The sequence below is a fragment of the Python bivittatus genome, unplaced genomic scaffold (assembly GCF_059951505.1).
Source record: "Python bivittatus isolate LINGU-HERP-01145 unplaced genomic scaffold, Pbiv_v1 ctg000480_np1212, whole genome shotgun sequence".
In the NCBI taxonomy this organism is placed as follows: domain Eukaryota; kingdom Metazoa; phylum Chordata; class Lepidosauria; order Squamata; family Pythonidae; genus Python; species Python bivittatus.
This window is the reverse complement of record NW_028277075.1, coordinates 53417950-53443682: the sequence shown is the minus strand read 5'-3', so window position 1 is coordinate 53443682 and position 25733 is coordinate 53417950. Positions and strand designations below refer to the sequence as shown.

Here is a 25733-nt window from a genome sequence, read left to right as displayed (position 1 = left end):
AGGAAAGGTGTTGAAGAAAGTGATGGCACAACTTAGAATGACAGAGATGCAGAGTACCTGGATCCATTCAGGATTCAGGTGGGGTATGGGTGGAAACCCCATAGGTAGTCTTTTGAGTTGTCTGCATTGCTTAGGGGTCAGAGGTGCTGTTCTGTAGGGCTCTGCACCTTCCTCGCTGGGCAGTTTTGCGGGGGGGTAGGGGGATGAGAGATGAAATCCTTGGCTGCTTCATTTTGGTGGGCCCCCAGTTCTGCCCACTCCTTCATATTAACATCTATATGAAGTTTGTGGAAATGGTCATCCATTGGCATATGTGAGGTATCAAAATACAGATGATCTCCTTTATCTCTCTGGACCAAGCAGAAGATGTGGTAAAAGTCTTGACAGGGTGTCTAGAGGCTTGGAGGACTAGATGTGGAAAAACTTCATTTCCAGTGAGATGGAATGGTAGTTGGTTCAGAAGCTTTCTCATTCCAGCACAGTTCTTTCATTCACTCTGGATAGAAATCATCCATGTTGCAAACCAGCTTCTTCAGAGGGAGGGCAATCATTTTCCATTGCAACCTAGGGTTTCTCATGAAGTTGTAGCTCCTCTAGAATGGCAGGTGGAAATTGTGACTAAGAGAGCTTGTTTACCCCACTTTGGCTAGTATGCTAGCTGCACTATTCTTGGAATGGTATGAACTAGATATGTTCATTCATGACCTTGTCACCTCTTAGTTGCATTGTTGCAATTCCTTCTACATGAGCTGCCTTTGAAGACATCTCAAAAACTTCTTGTGATACAAAATGCATCTGCCTGCTTGCTAACAGGTGAGAGCCATTAGAGCCATGTTATAGTATTGTAGAAACTGTGTTGGCTACCATTTTGTTTCCAGGTACAATTCAAGGTGTTGGATGCTATCCATAAAACTTTATATGATTTGAGTCCTGGATATTCTTGAGACATATGCCCATATAGAATGTGCCTGCCTTACACAAATTGGCAGAAAGGGCAAGCTGCATGTTTCTACTCTTTGGGAGATGGATGGAATGAAGACCTAGAAACAACCTTTCCCTCTGAAATAATCTGTCCCCACCCCCCAAAATTAGGATGGCTGCCTCCCCTTTAATATTTGGAAAGACATTTAAAAAAAATTCCTGTTCTACAGAGCATTCAGGGAACTTATATCCAGTGAGTTATTATGGGAGGATTATTAAATTGTTGCCTTTTGAATATGTAATTCAATTATTTATTATTATAATATATTTAACTTGTTTATAATTCTGTTTTAGATTTATTTTCTGCTGTTTGGGGCTCTATTAAAATCTTATTTTTTAATTTTCTGCAAGTTAATTTGTAAATTGTTTTATGCTGCAAAAATAACAAACATTTATATACTAGCTTGTGAATGTCATTATATTTCAGCCTAGTTTAATATGCTAGTAATTTTATAGTCAGGAAAGAAGGAAGCAATTGATTATTTTATTTGCAGGATTAACGGGTAGTTTTCAGTACTAAATCCCAGCCTGAAACCCGATTGAAACAGGTCTGTATAATCTGTTTTCTCCAGGATTCTCATCACCTGCAGATCAGCCACCTTCTTAGCAACCTTCTCCAAGAAGTGAATCATTTACAATATTTTGAGTAGTTCATATAATTTTCTCTTTAAAAACATAGCAAATGAGAAGGTGCGATGAAAAAAATACAGCAACGAGAATCGGTGTGTTTTCTTATGAAAAAGACTGTAGGCTTTTGTTTGCAAAAAGATAATAGGTTGTTAAAAGGCCAGGTAAATACATAAAGCTATAATTTATTATTTGTACAATACTATTAGTGTATAAGGTATATAACCATTTGATCAATAGCTTTTTACTTCCTAAAACTTGGAAACAATAAATAGTTATTGTAATTCCCAACCCCATAACATTTTGCAACAGGTTTTGTTCTATAGACTTCCCTTTTAAATATAGATTTCAAATTTGACTAAACTAATTGCAAATAGAAAGATTCAGTAATTGGTAAATTGATTCATATAGATCAAGATGTCAGTCCTGTTAATTTGATAATTTGTGTTAATTGGCCATATTTTTTGAAAGTTGCGGACCTGATCTAATCATCATTAGCATTAATTCTTCAAATTCACATAAAATATCTTTAACAAGAGATACCAACCAGGGTTGTCTTTCATCACTGATTTTTTTCCTTTTTCTTTTTGTTATGGAATAATTAGTAATAGCTATAAGAAATATTGACAAAATTAAAGATATAGAAGGAGAGAAAAATATTTGTTGATTTTTATCTGCAGGTGATAATGAGTCTTAGGATATCCAAGCCACTTCAAGTAGTTTTTGAACTAACAAAATATTAAGAGATAAAGTAAGGCTTGTAAAGTTTTGACCAACAATCCATAATATTGTCAGTTCCAGATAGACTGCAGAACCAGAAATTCTATTGCCATAGAATTATTATTAGATAATAATAATTGGCCTATTAATGGGCTGTAATTAGATTGCAAGTTTAGCTGTGTTCAGGTTGATTAAAAGTAAGTACTGCAGGCCTGGTTTATGTTAAAAGCTTTGTGATGCGTGTGAGGTTTGATATGACTCCATCTCAAGTTCACCTATAATATTTGAGAATGTGGCTATGCTAAAAAGAAGTTAATGGGTCAGAATGGTTGTATTTTTTAAACTATTACCATAAGACATAAATGCAGTTGCATTTTGAATAATTGCTTTAACAAAACAATGAAACAGTTTTTCAGAAAATGGGCAGGGCAGTCAGAAAATATTTTCCACTGTTCCAACTAGCACGATTTTGGAACTTATGCAATATCTGTCTTTGGACTAGTAGCTTAATCTAGCATGGTGTCTTAATATAGAATATCAGTGCTACATTTGAACATGTCATAATCATGAACTGAGTTTATGCTTCAGTCTTCCTGCCAGCAGGTATGACTCTGTGGTTTGTTTAGCATTGGTTTCTGGCTTGTTTCTTCTTAATATATTTGTATATGTTTCTCTTGTAATAATTCTGTGTGTGGAAAAAGTTGCATTAAAGAAGAAATCATTTACATTTTTAGTTGTATCTAGAGATGTTCTGATAGTCAGTATAAGCTATGCAGAATGTATATAATAGCGTCTACATTCAGTAAGCATTTAAGCAGCTGCATACTGTACCAATCAACATTTCCTATCTGTCTTTAAATATAATCAGTGCATAATTGAGGTTTTATAGACATTAATGATATAAAATTGGTTAATGAATATTCTGCTTGAAGCTGTACTGCTTAGATGACGTAGTTTTAACAAGAACAACTAGGACCAAAAGGCTGCATTCTAGGGAGCATGTTGATGTCCTATTTTTGAAAATTATTTATATTGCTTTGTTTAAATTCCTTAAATTGCAGTGTTCCATCTGTGTTAAAGACTGAAATTGCATAGTTATGACAAACCACTCTCTAAAATAGAACGTGTTTTTGTAACCTGTTTGTTCCTTTTATTTCAGATTGAAAGTGCTGCTGATGAACTTAGAGTGCTTTGTATAATACAAGATACTACTAATGCTAAGACAGTGAATGAGCACATCACTTTGAATTTGCCAGCTTCCACTCCAGTAAAAAGACTTTTTGAGGATGTAGCCTCCAAAGTGGGCTACGTTAATGGAACATTTGATTTAATTTGGGGAAATGGAGTCAGTGTTGCTGATACGGTAAAAACAAATATCTAATAGTTTAGGCATTTTGGTGGAATACTTTTAAATGGCTGATGTATAATATTTTTGTTCATTTTGATGGTATTTCTTAGGAATATTAGCACTTGTTTTTTTCCCCATAATCTTTTTTGTTTAATACTGCCTGCTTTGTTTTATCTGGTTGACTGTGGTGTGGAAGAAGATTGTAAATGTCATTTTCTTTATTAAATCATAAAAGAGAAAATATTTGCAGGCTCTATTTTCAATTATTTAATTCATTTTTATTTTCTGACTTCCTGTTTTCTGAAGACAACACCTGCCGAAGAATCTTCTGATATCTTAAAGGCCATGTATTAATGTGGACATAAACACAACTGTAGTTTAACAATCTTGTAGTAGTTTTGCTACAAGGAACAAACATTGCTATTTGTTTGAAAGCTTTTTTGAAATCAAGACGTTAAAAAAATAGTTGGTAAACTCTACTGAAAACAACTGTCTTAACATGGGTTTCTGCCAATTATTTTTTAAATTCACCTGTTGCTTACCCTGAATCTATCTGTCTGTCTCTCTGTCTATCTATGGTGTAAAGCCTATAACATATTTTATGAACTGAAAAGAATGGGATAAAAAAATTATATTTATTTATTTATATTCTTCTGTTTTTTAGTAAAATCATCAATTTTCATATATAAGCGTAAAATAGAAGTTGATGGGTTAAGTACTCTAACGTGTAGCTTTATTCTTTTACCTTCTCCTTAAAGGCCTTATATATGCTGCACTTTTAATACCTGTGAACTTTATATTCAATATTTAAGTTCCAGTGTGTTACCATTTTATTAACTAAATCAATATTAGGAGATTTATTAAATAATTATTGTAAAGTAAATGGCAGGCAAGCATATATTGTAATAAATGCTTAAATTATTATTAAATTTTGGCAGAATCTTGAGAAATGTGGATTTTCTTTTAAGAAAAAATATTTTATATCCCTCTCATTTGTGCTCAATGTAAAGAAAATGTGTTAATTGACAGTGGTATTTCAGTGTATTAAATTACTCCTATAAAGAAAACATGCACCTATTCTGATGCCTGAATTTGCAAAATGAATCTTAATAATTCTATTAAATAAACAATTTTATTTTGTGTACTATAGACACCACTGGATCAGTCAAGTGATAAACCTGTTGTTGATGTTGGTTTTGAGCCCGGGAAAAAGAATTTTCTGCATTTGACAGATAAAGATGGAGAACAACCTCAAGTAGTATTGGTAATGGCGTATTAATTTGCTGCTTCTCTATCACATGTTAAGAACTTTTTTCTTTTTGTTCTGAGTGATCTAATGCTTATCTTTGATTTTCATCCCCAGTGAGTAAATCCTTTCTTAGAAACAAAACCATTCTGGTTCTCAAACATCTACTCATGAAAGCCTGCTAAGATTTTAAACACAATACTATATATAGACTTTATAGAATCATAATACATTTCCTTACAGAAAGAAGACAGTTCTTTTCCAACAAGTGTTATTTCAATGCAGATACACAGTGATTAGTTAAAGATTGGAGCACCGAAGACTGCTACTTAAGACAAACAGAATGAATACCTACGTACAACAATTTAGAGAAGATATTCCTGTGTGTTGTTTTCCAATTAGATTATCAGTTTTGGACAGTATATTTGCAAAATATTTTTAGGGCACAACATTCTAATGTAAAAACAGCCAGTTTGGAGATCAGTCAGCCCATTCTGACTGTTATTACTTCATCAGAAGTGTTGTAACTTCAGAATAGCCTGATCTGACCTTAGCAGAAGTGATCCAGTCATGGAATTGCCTCCATTTTACAATGGGAACAGCATCTCTCAAGAGCAGACATTTCTAGTATGGTTGGAACAGCACAATATGACCTCAGATTGACCTTACTAAGATAGGAGCTGCTTGTTCTGATCTCGAAACAGGAGATTTCAGGGTCAGGATGTTCCATGATTACAGTGTTTTGCACACTTTGGCTATGTACTGCATTTTAGGCAGGAACAGAAGAGCTAGACCAAGAGTGTGCAATGTATGTTGGCACTGTCATAGCACCTGTTTTGCCCCTTGAAATCTTAAACTTCATTGCTTTTTTTTAAAAAATAGCAAAATCTTTGACCTCATGTGTCAGCAAAAGTAGTATAGGTTCTGTGGACAGCAAAAGTAGTGTAGGCACTTCTTGCAACCCTTACTTAGATTCACTCTACATTCAACTCCCCATCTGCTTCTTTAATTCATTTCCTCTTCAAGGCTTTGTGTGAAACTACCTATAGTAGCAAGGATGGGATTCTTATTTTCTGTGAAATGTCCTGTGAGAACATGGACTTTCTTTAATAGGCTATTTTTCATTAGTTAACTAACTTTTAAACTTGAAAGATACCTTAATAAGTATGTCCAATGTTTTAGGAGGAGTCGGGCGGATCAGATGACCATAATCCTGATAGATTTATAGGTCCTCTACCAAGAGAAGGTTCAGTTGGCTGTTCCAGTGATTACGTCAGTCAGAATTACTCCTATTCGTCAATTCTGAGTAAATCAGAAACAGGTATGGAGATGTTCTTTTCCACTGGATTTAGCAATGTTATAATACTGTCTTAAAACAACTTAGGTATAGGCAAGATGGGTTGTAAATCCTACTGTTCATGTAAGATTTTGAATAGGGTATGAGGATTGCAGAACTGGTGATACTATAGTTGCTGCCAAGAATATTGTGGGTATGTAGGAAGTGGTGACGGAATAACTACTAAGCAGGGAAATGGGTTTTTCCCCCTCCTACAGACTGTTATTTTTTTTAAAAACACCTAAGCTGCATAGTTGTCTGTTTCCTTAGCTATATGTATGCAGCTTTTCCCTGTAATGTGAAGTTTGTTAGTAATCAGTCAATGGTAGCCAGTAGTTACTTCTAACTATCAGGAATATAAATAGGACTAAACATATACAGAATGTCCCTGAATGCCTTTATTTAAAAATAAGGATTACTGTTACTATCCTAACACTATTTTCACATGACATTAGAAAACATTAATACCTCTAAAACCCCAGTCCTTGTTTTAACCACTAGTTTTTTATTATTAAACAAAACAAAACCTCACTCTTGATCATAGGTAAAGCTTTCATGTTGTTCCGCTTAGTGAAATACAGGAGTTTATTTCTGGTAGAGAACAATCTCTACCAAATTTCTTTTCAATATTTGACTAATAGGCTAATAGTCTTTACTTAGAAGAAATCCATCCTCATACTGTATCTGAATAATTAGGGTCATTGCAATCATACTAGCAGGCATGAACTTTGCTAATATTTAGTATTTGTTCTGTTATATTCAGGGCAAATAAGGATAGATAATTAGCACTGAGGTGATACATCATGCTGTGCTAAATTACAAGGTGTTTAGTATGTTATCCTAACCCAGCATTGTAATTTATTCAGAAGCCCTGTTTAAGCCACAGCTTTAATATGCTTTTCAGAATTCTCAAGTAATTTGTTTTCTGAATATCCAGTAAGGCTTTGGAGTAGTCCTGAGTAGAAATTATTAGCAAAAAATTTGATTTTGAAAATTTGCACTAGAAACAGTAATGAGTATGTCTGATAATATAATGTTAACTCCTCTTAAGTCATAGTCTTACTCCTTTTTAAGATAAGCATTATTACTAATCTTATACTTTTTTTTAGGATATGTGGGTCTAGTAAATCAGGCAATGACCTGTTATTTGAACAGCCTTCTACAAACTCTTTATATGACTCCTGAATTTAGAAATGCATTATATAAGTAAGTAGATGGATTTGATTAATTTTGTTACTGCCTTTTCTCAAGTAGTGAAAATCTTGCTGAATGCAGCTGAGAGACTGCTGCAACTATACATTATTTTGCTGCTTAGGTAGTTGTTTGCAAGCTATTCGGGGAAATTTGTTCCAGTGTTGATTATTGCTGTTGAGAATAGCTTCATAAATATACTTCCGAACTTAATCCACAAGAACTCTTTAAAGCGTAGTATGACCGAGGGATAAATCATTCCTTTTCAAGGCAAGGATGTACTGGAACATACGTGTAAAACTACTTGATACATCATTAGTTGTAGGATAGACACAGTGATTGATAAGGAGACTTCCTATGCAGTTGTTTTTTTTCTTAAGCTTAAGTGTGGATTCATAGTAGAATTTAGAATTGCATAGAAATAGTAAAATTAGTTCAGTACAAATAATTATAAGAACTAAAATCTTGGTTGTAATTCTAAAAGGCTTTTACAGAACTAACTACAGTCCTACCATAAATGTTTCCTCTATTTAATAGGATAGCCAAAAATGGACGGGCTTCTTATTTGTTATCCACTACAGTGGAACCTCAGGTTACGGACGCCTCTGTTAACGAACTTTTCGGGTTACGACCAGCTCCGGCCGCAAAAATTTACCTCGGTTTGCGAACTCCGCCTCGGGGTACAAACAGGATACGCGGCCATTTTCTGTCCTGTGACACAGTCCGCGGCCATTTTTCCGCCCCTGACACGTGGTCCGCGGCCATTTTTCCGCCCCTGACACGTGGTCCGTGGCCATTTTTCCGCCCCTGACACGTGGTCCGCGGCCATTTTCCGCCCCTAACGCGTGGTCCGCGGCCATTTTTCCGCCCCTGACACGTGGTCCGCGGCCATTTTCCCACCCCTGACATGTGATCCGTGGCCATTTTCCGCCCCTGACACGTGGTCGTAGGGAGGGGGACTCTCCCTCCAAGCAATAGCCGCCTCCCTATCCTCCACACCAGAACGGATTAACGGTAATTACATTGAACCTTATGGGGAAATTTCCTTCAGGTTGCGACCAATTCAGGGTGCGACCAGAGTCACGGAACGAATTAAGTTCGTAACCCGAGGTTCCACTGTATATGGTTCTGTATGTGTATTATGGAATATATAGTGTTATGATAATTTTTGCAAGAATGTCTCTAAGAGTACAATTTGATTTGATGAATGATAATGTGTGATAGCATTTATTCTAGAAAATGGTCTGATGATGGAGTACTCATACTTGAATATTCAAGTATAGGGGTTATGTCTTCTAAAAAGTTTTAGTATCAGGCTACAGAAATCATACATTTGATAGTTATTTTGAAATTGTATCTTGAAGACATATTTCCATATCAACTTTCCTTTCAGATATTGCTTCTGAGTAGAAATGAATGTTGAGAACATTTCATTTTGAACAGTATGTTATAAAATAATTTCCTTTGGTATTAAGATGTCTTATTTTTTTTAATAGATGGGAATTTGAAGAATCTGAAGAAGATCCAGTGACAAGCATCCCTTACCAGCTTCAAAGACTGTTTGTTTTACTACAGACTAGCAAAAAGAGAGCAATTGAAACTACAGATGTTACACGAAGCTTTGGGTGGGATAGTAGTGAGGGTAATAACAAAATACTTGGTTAAATTACAATTATATTAGGATATATATTGACTGACATTGGCTGTGTTCTAATTATCAATTATGTACTGAGTCAGGATGTGCATGAATCCTGTTTGTTCACATACAGAACAATCCCTTAGTCTTTCTGTGTAACTGGAGAAAGAGGAAAGCCACAGTTAATCATGACATGCTGTTATATCTGAAATATCTGTGACTAATAGCATTCAAAAAGTGAGGATATCCACAGCTTAAAACTATCTTCTGCATTCATACTTACATACAGTGGGGCAAAAAAGTATTTAGTCAGCCACCAGTTGTGCAAGTTCTCCCACTTAAAAAGATGAGAGAGGCCTGTAATTTTCATCATAGGTATACCTCAACTATGAGAGACAAAATGGGGAAAAAATCCAGAAAATCACATTGTCTGATTTTTAAAGAATTTATTTGCAAATCATGGTGGAAAATAAGTATTTGGTCACCTACAAACAAACAAGATGTCTGGCTCTCACAGACCTGTAACTACTACTTTAAGAGGCTCCTCTGGCCTCCACTCATTACCTGTGGTAATGGCACCCGTTTGACCTTGTTATCAGTATAAAAGACACCTGTCCACAACCTCAAACAGTCACACTCCAAACTCCACTATGGCCAAGACCAAAGAGCTGTCGAAGGACACCAGAAACAAAATTGTAGACCTGCACCAGGCTGGGAAGACTGAATCTGCAATAGGCAAGCAGCTTGGTGTGAAGAAATCAACTGTGGGAGCAATAATTAGAAAATGGAAGACATACAAGACCACTGATAATCTCCCTCGATCTGGGGCTCCATGCAAGATCTCACCCCGTGGGGTCAGAACGGTGAGCAAAAATCCCAGAACCACACGGGGACCTAGTGAATGACCTGCAGAGAGCTGGGACCAAAGTAACAAAGGCTACCATGAGTAACACACTATGCCGCCAGGGACTCAAATCCTGCAGTGCCAGACGTGTCCCCCTGCTTAAGCCAGTACATGTCCGGGCCCGTCTGAAGTTTGCTAGAGAGCATTTGGATGATCCAGAAGAGGATTGGGAGAATGTCATATGGTCAGATGAAACCAAAGTAGAACGTTTTGGTCTAAACTCAACTCGTCGTGTTTGGAGGAGAGAGAATGCTGAGTTGCATCCAAAGAACACCATACCTACTGTGAAGCATGGGGGTGGAAACATCATGCTTTGGGGCTGTTTTTCTGCAAAGGGACCAGGACGACTGATCCGTGTAAAGGAAAGAATGAATGGGGCCATGTATCGTGAGATTTTGAGTGAACACCTCCTTCCATCAGCAAGGGCATTGAAGATGAAACGTGGCTGGGTCTTTCAGCATGATCCCAAACACACCGCCCGGGCAACGGAGGAATGGCTTCGTAAGAAGCATTTCAAGGTCCTGGAGTGGCCTAGCCAGTCTCCAGATCTCAACCCCATGGAAAACCTTTGGAGGGAGTTGAAAGTCCATGTTGCCCAGCGACAGCCCCAAAACATCACTGCTCTAGAGGAGATCTGCATGGAGGAATGGGCCAAAATACCAGCAACAGTGTGTGAAAACCTTGTGAAGACTTACAGAAAACGTTTGACCTCTGTCATTGCCAACAAAGGATATATAACAAAGTATTGAGATGAACTTTTGATATTGACCAAATACTTATTTTCCACCATGATTTGCAAATAAATTCTTTAAAAATCAGACAATGTGATTTTCTGGATTTTTTCCCCCATTTTGTCTCTCATAGTTGAGGTATACCTATGATGAAAATTACAGGCCTCTCTCATCTTTTTAAGTGGGAGAACTTGCACAATTGGTGGCTGACTAAATACTTTTTTGCCCCACTGTACATAGAGTCGGGCAGCATACAAGTTTAATAAATTATTATTATTACAGACCATTAGCCTTAATTCCCAATTCACAACAGAATAATATAAGTATAGGAAGGCAGCTTATAGTTGAATATTAGGAAAAATTACCTGATGGTAAGAGCTGTCCAAGAATAGACTAAATTGTCTATCAAGATGGTGAGCTTTTACTTTCTTCAAGCAGGTTGGAAGACATTTTGGGGGGCTGGTTTAATTTGTTTCCCTGCACTAAGCAGAGTTGATGCCCTAAACAATTTCTTCCAGTTCTGTGATTCTATTATTTAGTTTAGTTAAAGTTTAGTATATAATGACACAAAGTTATTAAATTACAATTATCAATCCTTTGTTTGTTTGTTTGAAAATAATGTTTTAAAATAATTGGTGTGGGTCTTCCGGGCTGTGTGGCCGTGTTCTTGAAGTTTCTGTTTCCTAACGTTGGGCACTGAGAGAACTGCTCTTGTCTGTGCTCCTGCACTCTGAAGATGCCGGTCACAGGTGCTGGCGAAACGTTAGGAAACAGAACTTCAAGAACACGGCCACACAGCCTGGAAGACCCACACCAGCCATCGTATGCCGGCCGTGAAAACCTTTAACAATACTTTTAAAATAACTGTTAGGTAAGTCAAAATGAGATATGTAGAAAAATTTCAGTCCCAAAAGTAGCAGTGTTACAGGTAAAATAAATTTACTGTAATGTACTCTCTTGCTTTTGTAACTGGGTTAACAAATTGCTGTGACAGGATGTATGCCTTTATTAAATAAGGTCACTTTTGTTTTACAATAGCATGGCAGCAGCATGACGTGCAGGAGCTCTGTAGAGTCATGTTTGATGCTTTGGAACAAAAATGGAAACAAACGGAGCAGGTATAATATTTTTGGGTTTGTTCTTGTGGTAGTGGGATAACAGGAAATAACGAACTATTTGAATAGAAACGTGACTAGAATAGTTGAAAAAACAGTATTATACCCATCATAGATTTAAAGGCCAGTTTTAAACACTGAGGTGAAATGGAAAAAATTGTGCATTGTTTATCTGGAACTATTGAAACTTGAGGGATTCAATCTGTGCATTTTGATGTGAACTGTCATGATTTTGCAAACTCTGGGAGGCATCTTTAAGTAGATTGTAGTCTCTTGCCATCAAGGAAAAGCAAGAGTTATGTGATCCTTCTGGAACTTGTATTTTACAATCTTTCTTCAGGTTGGAGTCTCCTGGTAAAATCTCTTTTACCCAGAGGTCATCCTAATTCTTTCCAGCTTATCTTTTTTTCTTCCCAGCCTCTGCAATTCTGTGTATCTTGTAAAAAATATAAAAAGAGCTTATCTGTGCCCTGTTTTCTTGTTTTTGCCAAAAGGAAGTGCAAAGCTGCAACTTGCTGCTTCCAGAGTTCTTCCTGTGAGTCCCACAGTACTCCTATATATACATGCCTAAAGTAACCAGAGATCTCCCCCATCCCTATATATTGAGTATTACTGCTACTATCAGTTTGCAGGAAGAGCAGACCCAATACTCTTTCATATGACAACAAAGCATCTTTGCTGGAGGAAGCAATTGATTACATTACTGAGTTTGAGCACTAATTGGCAATTCAATTGTGATATTGCTCAAAGAAAACTCAGGTGGTCTAAGCTACTCAGTAGTATCTGCATTGTGTTATCCTTCAAGCAGATTTCCATTTAACACATTTATACTTCTATAAATGCAGAGAATAATGTCATAGCTGTTCTCCAAAGGAAATATTATTAATTTATCTCTACCCGTCTCCCCAATGGGGACTCTGGGTGGCTCACATAACCAATTAAAACAATAAATATATATACAATCACATAAAACATAAAAACTGTGCAAAACATTACTAAAAAATCCTGCAATATCTCTTTTTCTGCCTCATCCTAATTATAATATGGACCTCTTTCACAAAGAGATCTCTGCTCTTTATTTAATGATGTCCGAACCAGCCAGTAGATTGCTATTTGGCTGACACACAAAGAGGTTCCTGAAAAAACTGTTACTTGTGAGTCCCTCTATATTGTTCATGGAATCTGTATATCATCCTGAAGAGACTAACCAGACTGTCCTTTGAACCATTAAAATCCACATTCTTAAGGATGATTTGTCTGAAGCTTAGTATGGCCATCAAAATGGCTAGGGTTAGAGGTGTGCAACATGTTTTGAATCAAACTCTTTTAAATTAAAAAAAAAACCTTTTTGAGAGTAAAGCAGCTACGACAAGTAGTTTGTATGTTTTGAGCCTGAGATGATATCCCGTACTTGACTTCAGGGGGTTCAGATGCAAAACATATTTCATATCACTAGTTAGAAGGGACACCTATATACACAATTGTACTATCCAGAATAACATCTTCGTTCCCAAAAGGAGTTCTTCATTCTTTAGGTCTTAGCAATTAGCCCTTTCTCATCCATCACATATGACCTGTCCTAAACTGGACATATTTATTATACTTTACATTAAATACACTCTGGGTTTTCTGTTTACCTTGGGGAAAATACTTTGATGAACTATCATTGCCAAATGGCCATGTACTCCATGGTGTAGAAATACAAAAATTTGTCAGCAGCCCCTTCGCTCTTCCTTAGCATTCCCCCTAGTGAACTCTGTAGGATTACCTACTGGTCTACTTTACTGATATAGATATAAATACACAAACAAAAGAAACAACAGAAAAAAAATTATAGAAAAGAACAAAAGCATACTTTATTGGCTAGAATGCATATACAGAAAATCATTCAGCTGAATTTTAAAATACCATTAAAGACCACACAGAATAATATTGTTCAGTCTTTCCGTTACACTGATGGAGAACAAATGCATTGTCAAGCAAATATTGTAAATCCAGAATCATAGTGTCTTTCCAACATTGCAAAGTAACACTTTTTGCTATGTCCTATGTTTGGTAAATCCTTAAGTCATATTGTGCTAAATTCTAAATTATACTCTAAGTATAAAATTATTATACTTTTATACTTAAATTTCCAGTGTAGTAAGGTAAAAAAAACCAACCCATTTTAAACATTCTGTAGGAAATCCAATAAAAATGAAATACATGATCACTTAATATTCTTTAAGAACTGTAGCCATTGATTTGTTAATATTGTTTATTCTAGCTCTTCAATCCACAATTCTTGCAAATAACTAATATCCACCTTAGCAATACTGTGTTTATAAAAGAAATACTATAGATGGAGAATCTTCCAAAACACTGCAGTACTGACAATAATTTGGGAGTTTTAGATGCTGCAATTACATCTGAACCACACTGTGAAATCAATAGATGTTTTAATTGAATACAGTGCCATATCACATTTTTAGGCAATCCAGATGCATCTTTTTGATTTTTCTTTTTCCATGAAGGATAAACCACCAGGAGTTGATTGAATCTGGCAGTATCAACTCTAATAAATCACTAAATATATTTAAATATACCTAGAAAAAAGTCAGGTGACTCTTTCTTGTAGTATTTGATAATGTTATTGAGGCAAGATTGCTGGTTAGTTTTGATGTCTTCTACACTTGGATACCTGAATTTGAGTCTTTTATTTGATAAAATGGAGATACCTGGTACATGTCCAGTTTTGCTAAAGGTTTGTATGCACATCAGGAAAACAATTTGAAGAAGGTCAGCTTAGAAAATTTCTGGCCTGTGATATCTGCTATTTTTGTAGACCTCTGCTTTTTGGGGGGAAGAGGGCTGCTGTTCCTCTTCCAGCTTGCTATGGAAGGGGTATAGGAAAATTATTTTTCCCATAAAAACTTCACTAGATTATCCAGATTACTTCATGGTCTTGGTATGCTTGATCACCTAGTAGAACTGGAGAGGAGCCTGGATAGCTTGGGGCAATTCAGTATTAAATCTGGATGACATGACTCCTGCCTCTCCTTTTCCCACTCTTGCATACATCCATTACACCAATCTTTACTAAATGTCCAGTGTTTCCTGCCCAGCTCAAAAATATATCAAAAAACATTTTGAAATGTATACATTTAAATAAAATATGTTTGCATATGCATTTTGAGAAAAAATACATTCAAAATGTGCCTATATATTTTTATATATGAATATGACCTTTTATAAAAAAAAAAAAAAAGACAAAATGTGAAAACCATATGCATTTATGAATAGATACAAAATTGATATGGGCTTTCAATAGAATTTGGCATTTATTTTTAGCTGGAATGGAAATAGTTGGAATTGGAAAAGGAAATATCTGTCATGATCTTGGGTTCAATTTTATTTTAATTTAGAAAGTAACTGAAGGCTGGCTGAAGTAATGAATAGCCACAACAGTACCAATGAGTTCTAAATATATTCCATATATACTTTTGATTTTTTTAAAAATTTAAAGAATACTATTAATGATCTTAAGGATGAAAGGCAGAATTTAGAATACATATCCTGAACTACTTTTGTAAATATTCTTTTGCAATTTAGAATAGATAAGCCAGCTAGATTTAAATTCTTAAGGAAATAATGCTACATAAAGATAAATAAAATCTTATTTTGGGCTATGCTGACATACTATTATTTTTTCCTCAAATGCAGGCTGATCTCATAAATCAGCTCTATCAAGGCAAGCTGAAGGACTATGTAAGATGCCTGGAATGCGGCTATGAGAGCTGGAGAATTGATACTTACCTGGATATTCCACTGGTTATTCGGCCTTATGGTGCCAGTCAGGCCTTTGCTAGTGTGGTGTGTATGTTAAACTGAATGCTACTGCATCTATATATATAATAATACCGCAGTACTGTCACTTTCTTTAAAGGTAAGCATTGTCCTGGAAACTCCATCTTGGGTTGTCCGTCTTTGTGCAGTAAACAGGCTAGCAAGTTCTAGAAGATTTTTTGCCCTTCAATGAGTCCTACTGGTGCATGTTTAAGAGAGAAAGAAACGCAGTCAAGTAACATGTGAAATCTTAATATTGTAGATGTAATAAAATAACACATGTTCTGCCTTTCTTGTAGAAAAAAGGTACTTTTGAAATAAGGAATGAAACATAATATGGGCTTTTATGTGAATAAATTATTCTGAAACTATTGGTAGATATTATAGCAAATAGGAAAGGAATTCCTGTTTGGAATTCCAGATACGCTTTTGGTTGGACTGGGGGAAAGAGTCTCAATAAACTATTGCACAAGCAGTTTGACTGAGACCAACTTCTGTTGTACTTATATCTCTCTGACTGGACCCACATTGCCAAATCGGTAATTGAGCAGTATCTAGTTCTCTCCAACTCTCCCACCAGCCTTTTTGCCTTATCCAGGATGCTTAGATTGAGATAACCAGTGATTATCTGATTGTAATGGCTACTCTGATTACAGTGACTGAAAGCAGCGAGATAGGAAGGATTGCTCTGAATTGAAAATAGGCATGCTGATCACTCCAGTATTCCTATGTATCTCCCTATCATGGCACTATGCAAGAAATAAAGGGTGGTTTTGGTTTTTTTCTAATGTCATGGTCCTTCGAGTCAACCCTGATTCCTGATGAAATATGTGGACAGGTCCATGTAGTTTTCTGGCAATATTTTCATAAGTAGTTTGCCATTCCATTTTTCCTAGAGCGGAGAGAGAGTGACTGGCCCAAAGTCATCAGCTGACCTTGTCTGTAAGAGAGTACCAGCCGGCACACTTCCCTACTATCTGCCTGTCTGAGTTGTAAATTTTTTAATTACATCTTTTTTTGCATATTATTTTCATATGGTTCTTAGACCATTAAAATTTTAAATCACTTAATGGATTTAAAATACTATTTTCCTAAATTGATGCTTTTTTTTTTTTTTTTTTGCCAATAGCAAAAGGACTTTGTATGGTTTGGGTTGCAAAACAAGGCTTATAGACAGCTTTAAAAACAAAGGATACTTTATCCATTAAGCTATTATTTAAAATGATTACACTGATTTCAGTGATGTAATCTGCTAAACAAACAAACCCAGAATTTCTATTATCCTCTGGTCTTCCGCTGCATTCTTTTAAAAAACATGAGTGTATATTTCATAATCTTTCACAGTTAAGATACATGATATATAGATAGATACAAGTATAGATGCTTATTAACGTGTTCTTATAGGTTTGTGTTACCCAGATTTTTTTTCCCCAAGAACTTCAATCCAAGCAAGTGCTAACTTTTGCCTAATTAGATTTCAGCTCCTAGCCCACTTTTGCTGATCATTTAAGCAGAGTTACAGCTGGTTACCATTTGAAAGAGAGACCACCAGGAGATACCAAACTTGTAATCTAGACAGGAAGTTGAAAAAATACCCTTGAAGAAGGCAAAGGCAATCACTTCTGTGCTGTTGCCAAGAAAACGACATGGAGTAGTCCATGATATCACCAGAGGTTGAGGTCACCTTGAAGGAATCTTTACTAGTTAATCAGTCGGTGGACAGCCAGCAGACTAGATAATCTCTCTGATGTTTAACAGTTTATAGAAATTTTAAATTTTATTAAATTTGGTATACAACTTAGCAAATATTCCATAATTTAATTTTTTATAAATATATAAAATGACTATAAAGTGTTCCTTATAAATAGAATATTTTAGTGCTTTCCTATTCTGATTATTTCATGTTTTCAGTAGAAAGTACAATTGGATAATGGGAGCTAATTGGATAAATTGCTTTGTCTGTGTTGTATTTCTATTGGTAAAATGTTAAGGGCTTGTACCTTGACCAAAAACCCCCCACACAATTTGGTTAAATAATACAGGATTTTTTTTTCTTCATACATCATAACTACAGGTAGTCCCCAGTTTAAGAACGAATTCCATTGCCAGGGTCTGTCCTTAAGTCGAATTTGTATTTAAGCTGGAATAGTATTATTATATAATACTATATAAATATTGTGTAATTAACTTGAATCATTGTACTCAAATTTTGTGTATTTAACTCAAATTTTGCTACACTAGGCTCCATTCTTAACTATGGGTAGTCCTTAAACTGGGGATTCTTAACCTGGGGAATTTGCCTTATATCAAATCCCTTATTTATTCTGTTTAGTTCAGACAATATTGTCTATTTTTCTTACAATTATCTGGAGATGAGAATCAATATTATTGTGTACTGCCCTACCTACTAAATCACCTGTGTTGATATTCGATTCATCTGAAATATTTTAGATTTTTCTTACATTAGATTGCAAGGCTGATCCTCTGGTAGAAAAATACCTTAGTTGTAGTTTTCAACATTTGGGAACTATGGAGGATACTTGCTTTTGGAGAAAGGAAAAATCGCCTGTTTCTAAATGGAATTCTCTGAAGGTAGTATCCTCCATTGATCCTCCATTAATAAGAGTAAGTAAGAATTTGACTCAGAGACCAAAATAATCATAACGGGATCAACACATGCGCTAATAGGGCTTGTGGAAGGGAATGTAAAGCTCTTTCGATCTTGCTAGTGTGTTTCTGAGGGGACTTGCCACAGACGGCACTATCCAAAATAGGGGATCTATGGAGGATACTACCTTGAAAGAACTCTAGTTAGAGGTAAGTGATTTCCTATTTAAAACATGTCAGAATGAATGATACTAATCTGTCTTGCCCCTTCCCAAAAGCCAATCTGGCTATTGTTTCTAATTGTTACTGTAAATATTTACAATTTCTATTAGCATTTTAAAGGAAAAGAATTTTGAGAGAATGTCTAGTTGTATAATTTATTTGATTTAGGTATATTGAGTTGTTTACTACTGACTTTTCAAAATAGATCTTGAGTTTTTTTACTTATGATCTTAAGAATAAAGACCTTAAATTTGGGCTTAAGGATAATCTTGTTAATCTGAAGAAATGCTTTATTTCACTGTTCTGCTGTCATCATTTTGTTCCATCATAGCATAGCTATTTGCAATTACAGTGGGTTTGTTTGTATTCCATGCAAAGAGATATAGAGGAATATTTTTTAAAAAATTACTATTATCTTAAGAGGGGCTAATTTCTTGCTAGATTAGGTTAATAATATATCAGCAGTTGATTTCAGACATAACAGAGAAATTTGAATGGTACTTCTATACACGGCCAAACGTTGGATCCATAGCTGCACAGATAGCTCCATTGTTGAAAATATCACCATTATTATAAGTAAAAATGCTATTCCTGAATTTAAAGTTTATTTAAATATATGTTTAATATATTTTACTCTTACAAAACACTTTCACTTGCATTTCTATACATTTATAATATACTGATTTTAGATTGATTTTGGATTGATTTTAATATGCCATTCGTTCAGCACAAAAAATAAAATAAATACATGGAGAGAGAGTATGATAACTTAAAATCATCAAACTATTTAGCACACATCAGTATAAATACAGAACATATAGTACTAAGCAAGACAATTGGACAATTTATCATGAATCATAGAAGCAATGATACAGAACATGGTAACTTTTTCAATAAATTCTGGAATCTAACCTAATAGGTTCATAAAATTTATTGAATCTGCCTGGTATATTCACCAGAATAGAAATAGTGAAGGAGAGCAAGTATCTTTGTAGTATAATATCAGAGAATATGCCTCACTATCTAATCTGATTCCTCAGGACACACATACTTACGAAATGGAATATTTTGATACCTGTTTTTAAGACAACTGACAGGATAATAGAATGGACCAGACTTAAGGCTCTTAGCTGCTTTGTAGCTAAAAAAATTAAAACAGTAACATGCAATAAAAAAACTCATCCTGGATCCTCCTGACATTAGAAACCACACTTGAATTTTTTTGGAATTTTATACAAAATTCCAAATGTCATGTCTGAAAATGCATTCTGCTGTATGAAATGTCAGTGAAAACAGTTCAAGGGAGAACCTATATTATCATAATTTTTCTTTCAGTTCTAGGTTGTTTGAAAATGGTCCAACAAAGTTGAAGATAGAAAAAAAATAATTTAAGCCCCACATTAAATAAACAAATGCAAGCTCAAGCATCAGTTCTCCCCATCATAAACTGCAAACGGCATTCAGCACATGAGGAATTGCAAATAATATTCTAAAAATGTATCCTAAACCATCTCTAATGAGCCAAAATCCTTGTAAAAATATATCTGGCAGTCATATAGCAACTGGTCATTATTTTTGCCTTGAATACCTTAGTTGCAGAAGAAATACAGTAGACTTTTTCTTTTTTAAAATAACAGCTGTGCTGCATTAAGCATTCTTATCTGCATATTTAATTTGAATTTTTTTATCTTCTTGTAATTTGAAAAAAAATCTCCCAGATGTTTATAAAGCTAACTTGCTCTAGTTAGCTTTAATCCTAAATGTACATTTAATCCTAAATATAGGATTGAAATGTACATCTGTCATTTGTATTTAAATGGCCTCTTAGCAAAGATAAAAGATCTTTATCTTTTGCTAATTAATATTTAATAGTTCTTCTGATCAATAGGAGCTTGTAATGTCCTTCTTAAACCAGTAGGTGTCATAAAAAGAACCTCTATGTCAGCTGCATAAAAAAAACCTACTAACTTAGGAGGGTCCACACAAGTCAGATTTTTAATATTCAGGTTAAACAAAAGCAGGGCCAAAGTATACCATTATTTTACCTTGTTTTCATATTGCATGCAATAAGCAGCCCAAATGATTATATTTTATTCACAAATAGGAATTAGCTTCCTTCCTTTGCTCACACAAACTGCACCCTCCTTCCCCCTTCACTTGCTCACACACACCAGCACTGCATCTTCCTTTGCTCCCTTGCATGCATGCATCACGCCCTCCGTGCGCTTGCACACAGCAGTGCTCTCCTTCCCCCTTTGCTCACTTGCGCGCACCCCCCTTCACCTTTAGTTTGGCATTGGGCCATTGCAAGAGGTAGGAGAAAGCCTCACAGCATGCCAGAAGCGTCCCTGGAGAGTTCTTCAGTGCTGGAAGTGCCCCTGTAGAGCCCTTGAGCAAGGAAGGAGGGTGCAGTGGGATCGAGGGTGCTGGTGCGTGCGAGCAAGTGAAGGGAGGAGGGTGTGGTGCATGTGTGAGTGAAAGAGGAAAGAGGGCCAAGAAGCCCCTGAGCTGCAGCATGGCAAGCAGACTGAGAGTTGCACCGTTCTGGGGCTGCTTGCCGGCCCACAAGGCAAGGTGCAGGGTGGCTAAAAGCCAGAGATGGAGCGGGGGGAGATAGGCAGGTGTGGGGGGTTGGAGGCTTTCCCTTACTTTACTGAGGCTGGGAGGGACCAAGCCCAGAATGGCTTGGATTGGGGATGGGGAGTGCTGGTCCCAATTGTGGTCATAAGTGGAAGACTACCTGTAAGGATTTAGTCTGGCAGGTATTAAAGAACAATCTACTGTATTTGCTTGCCTAAAAGTTCACCTAGAACAAAGATTAAGAATGACTTTTCAACTTTGGAAATATGTTTTTAAATATTTTAAAATATTGTAGTAGTGCCACTTTGAATGTCATGGAAAAATGGTAGAAATAATTTGAAATTGCTAATAGCCAGAAGTGGCAAATCTTGTAGGTTAACAGAATGTTAAGCCAAAATTTTTAAACTCTGGTTTGTTGAACACATGATGATTGCTTTCCACATAATGCTTTATACTTTAAAAGTAATAGGGTTGTTTAAAGCATTTAAAAGGGATGCTTCAGAAAGCAGACTAATGTGAGCAAAGTACCTGTCTCAAAAGTGTTAAAGTAGCACATCCTCCAATGCCACTTCACTTTTTTGCTCATCCCAGATCTGTTGTCTACATGCACATGCTTGTGGGGGTGGGAGGGGGCAGAAAGAGAGAAGGAAAGACTTCCAAGCAGCCACACTGTAGTGTGTATAAAGGATGGCCTTGAAGGATAGAGGGAAGATCAGTTATCGAGGCAGTGATCAGATAAAGAAGGCATGAGCCCAGGCCAAGAAAGTGGTTTACAAAAAACCCTCCCCCCCCCCATTCACATGAAGATAAAAGAGGGAGGAAGAGAAGCACATTCAGACTTGTAAGATTCTCTGACTATAGTCCTAATAGCAGTAGCTTTTGGCCTACACGGTGTCTGATTCTTAGTCTGTTCTACCTTATAGGGCTTTCAGAGGATACAGATACTCTAATAGTTCAAAAAAGAAGTGCTTCCCTCCTATCAGTATACTTTGTGAGATGTCCCTTTGCACAAACCTATTATATTACAGTAGTTTGTGGAATATTACTATAAGACAATAAAGACTGCTTTAATGTTACATTCTGCTCTTGTAATTAATTCATTATTGGTGTTATTCAAATACTGTTTCCCATTAAGTTTGGAGAAAAATGTCTTATCCTACCATTAAGTCTACCACTAATTCCACTGTTTTTCCAATGGGACTAATTTCAACTAATATAATCCACAGGTAAGAACAACACAGCTAGCTGGATCCAACTGGTTGCACTTAATGATTTGAGGCAATAAATACTTGGTCCTGACGATATATTTCAGAGATATTTTCATGGAATATTAAGAATATAAAACTAAAAGAATTGTAGAAACTACAAGTTCTGTAATCCTATAATTACAAACTTGTAGTTTCTATCATTCTTTTAGTTTTATTTTAGAAATAAAAAATACCAGAATGAAAAGTAAGATTATTAAGAGCTATGTAGTTTTCTTTTTTAAAAAGTGAAGTGCCAAAAGCTTAAAATAATTAGTTTAAGCATCATTTTCTCCTTGGTAAGCAATAAAGCCATTAAATAATGCATTACCATCCATGAATTTTCATATACTTTTAGATTTTTAGGAGCATCACTTCCTTTTTTGTCTCTGTATATAAATATAGAACAATATGGTTCCTTGTTGACTTGCACATCACACAGAGCTTACATAAATTTCACATACCTACTTCTTCAGTCATTCACATGTCATTTACTTATTAATTAGAGATAGCTCTTGTTTTGTATATCTACCTCAATATCATTTCTAGAAAAAAAATTAGAAATGCTTTAGTATGTACAACTTCGGAATTGTAATTAGCCAATTTTCCCTAAAAATATTTAAGTCATAGTTATCATCTAAACTTCTACAGTATGTGTAAGGAATGTGCATGTTGGCTTTAGATTTTTAATGTATGTGGTATGGATCAAACTTCAAAATGACATGCACTTTAGAATTTTCAGTAACAATCCCTTCTGATATAAATTTTGTTCTGTAAAAAGTATTTTTTTTCCATTTCACAGTATTTAGGTAAAGTATGCAGACATTTTCTAGATTCTTTGTTTTGAAGAGCAATCACACAGAAAATTATAGCAGCATGATATTTCTTTCTTTAGCCTAATGACCACCAGCCCACTTCTGGTAGGCCATTGGAGTTGGGAGCTTTTTTAAAGCGTTTCTTCTGTTTCAGCAGTGACAGAATTTTTATCCATGTGAAAAAGCAAGGGCTGTAAATGTTTTGTTTTGTTTGTTCTTAGTGCTTCTCTGAGCTCTCAGAAATGGAGGGAGAAGGGATGAATTGGAGGCTTTTTGAAGACCTTCCCATATCCTTGATCTCCTCCCAAAGTGGGATCCATCAAACAACATGCTTTAGATAGTAATCTTATAAGCTGTGCACCAGTCATTTTGCAATTGGTGAGTCTTGTGCCCAACTAAGCCCCCCTTTTATTTATTTAGACACCAGGGAACAACTGTTGATGAGAGAAATTGAATCATAGGATTTTAATTTTTTTAAAAAAACTCATTTGCCTTTAAATTACACACTGATAACAGGCTAATGTTATGTCTGTTTTAACCTTTGTGAGCAAAGGTTCTTAACTAGGTTGTGAACCCAGTCTCATCTCAACTTTCACATTAATCTGGTTCAATGTCTTAATACTTTTGAATAACATCTGAATTGAATTTAGACCAATGCTAACCTTCCTCCACCATATTCATTAAGAACTTTGATACAACTGATTACTATTTGAATTTATTTTCATTATTATTAAAAATATTTGTTGTGAAAAAAATGGTTATTGCATTGAAACCTAAATGGACATATTATTAAGTGCTTTTTGCAAGGTATTCAAAATATATCCAGTCACATTTAAGCTTTGCAAGATAGTAATTTACATCTTTAAAATATTTTTCAAACACTTTAATAACATCCTTTAGCATCCATTTTTCAGAAATTTTTACTGATAGAATGATAGAAAGTTAATACAAAAATGCTGAAAAAGGCCATCCATTAAAAACATCAATGTTTGGCTCTAAAAATCTTCCAAAAATATATTTTATAAACCTGATAAGGATAAGCAGTATTGGCCTAATGCCAGAATTGAAAACTTTGGTGTAAAAAGGTAAGCTTTTCTGTAGAGAGAGACATCTGGAAATAGAATATCTCTTTCTTTGTCTCACACATAGACACACTCCTCCTGCCTCATCACTTGCCTCGGGTTAGGTAGTATGGATGTTCTAAAGGGGACATCAGGGCAATTGACATGGTAGTGGACCTCTGTGCAAGTAGTAGCTGGGTAGGGTTTTATAGGAAAGTACTAAGACCTCGAACTAAGTTTAATAATGGATGAGAAACCAGTCAAGATCATTTGGTAACGGCAAGAGATATTCTCAAGTTATACTTTGTAGAAAGCCAGTTGTGTTTAATGAAACTTGAATTACATCCAGTGCTTAAATCTGAAGTTTTCACGTTAGCGTGGAAATATTCTCCAGAGTGGATAGGATTATGTTAATTAAAAGTATACCCTATGTTTAATTAGGCACTTGATCCCAATAAAATAAAGCCAGTTTTAAATCAAGTGGCTGAGGATATGGAACTGATTTACTTCTGTGGATGACTGACTATGCTATTGTGACTTAATGTGATGTGCAAGATAACAGATTTTGCTTTAGATTGTTCACAAAATCTAAACATGTTGGAACCATAAATTATTTAATAAATAATGTGTTATGGGTCATGATTTGGCTGCTTACTGAAGGGAAAATATAAAAGAAGTTGACACTTGTTATATATTTTTCTTCACTGACTTGTGTGAGGAATGTTGTACTTATTTGAGTATATAGAATTCAAGTTTCTTTGATGTCAAATTACTAAATATTGCATGGTGCATACAGCTGGTCTTTTAACTGTTGCTAACATTTTTTTAAAAATTTTGATTAGGAAGAGGCTCTGCATGCTTTTATTCAGCCTGAGATCCTTGATGGTGCTAATCAGTATTTCTGTGAACGATGCAAGAAGAAATGTGATGCAAGAAAGGTAAACACCTTTTAACCTAAATAATGAAGTGGCTATACTTACATATCTGAAATGCAATTCATCATTGACAGTTGAATTTTCTTTGTATCTTGCAGGGATTGCGATTCTTGCATTTTCCATATTTGCTGACCTTGCAGCTAAAGAGATTTGACTTTGATTATACTACTATGCATAGGATAAAACTTAATGACCGTATGACATTTCCTGAAGAGCTAGATATGGGCTCATTCATTGATATTGAAGATGAGGTAATAATCAGTATACACTTGGATTATGGTTTTTTTTCCCCAAGAAATACCTTAATTGACTCTAAATTGTAAGCTTATTTCACATGCAGATCAATTTGGAATTTATTCACAGTCAGGATCAACACGTGCATATTGTCTTTTCTCTACCCATTCAAACTTTTTAGGCATAAAACATAGACTTCAGTTGTAACTGCTATGCATGCATAGAGACACACTTGCAGTAGAGCAAGGTACCAAGAAATAGGGAGAAGCATGCAGGCCTTATTTTTCCTGAAATGCCTCCTTGCTGTGTATCTCTAAAATGAGCTCATCTCTGGGTATTAGTGTGTAGAAAGAGAGAACATAAGAATCCATCCAT

General features: G+C 35.4%; 1 protein-coding gene across 4 annotated transcripts in view; it reads left to right on the top strand.

The window, feature by feature from the left end:
* USP47 (ubiquitin specific peptidase 47) overlaps positions 1-25733 on the top strand; it is a 56674-nt gene that overhangs the window by 10847 nt on the left and 20094 nt on the right. For all 4 annotated transcript variants that reach the window (XM_025172511.2, XM_015889643.3, XM_007437172.4 and 1 more), the window contains 9 exons: positions 3488-3691; positions 4827-4940; positions 6105-6243; positions 7368-7464; positions 8946-9091; positions 11759-11838; positions 15538-15687; positions 25032-25127; positions 25223-25375. In XM_025172511.2, coding sequence (XP_025028279.1) covers positions 3488-3691; positions 4827-4940; positions 6105-6243; positions 7368-7464; positions 8946-9091; positions 11759-11838; positions 15538-15687; positions 25032-25127; positions 25223-25375 — 1179 coding nt within the window. The remainder of the gene's footprint in view (positions 1-3487; positions 3692-4826; positions 4941-6104; positions 6244-7367; positions 7465-8945; positions 9092-11758; positions 11839-15537; positions 15688-25031; positions 25128-25222; positions 25376-25733) is intronic.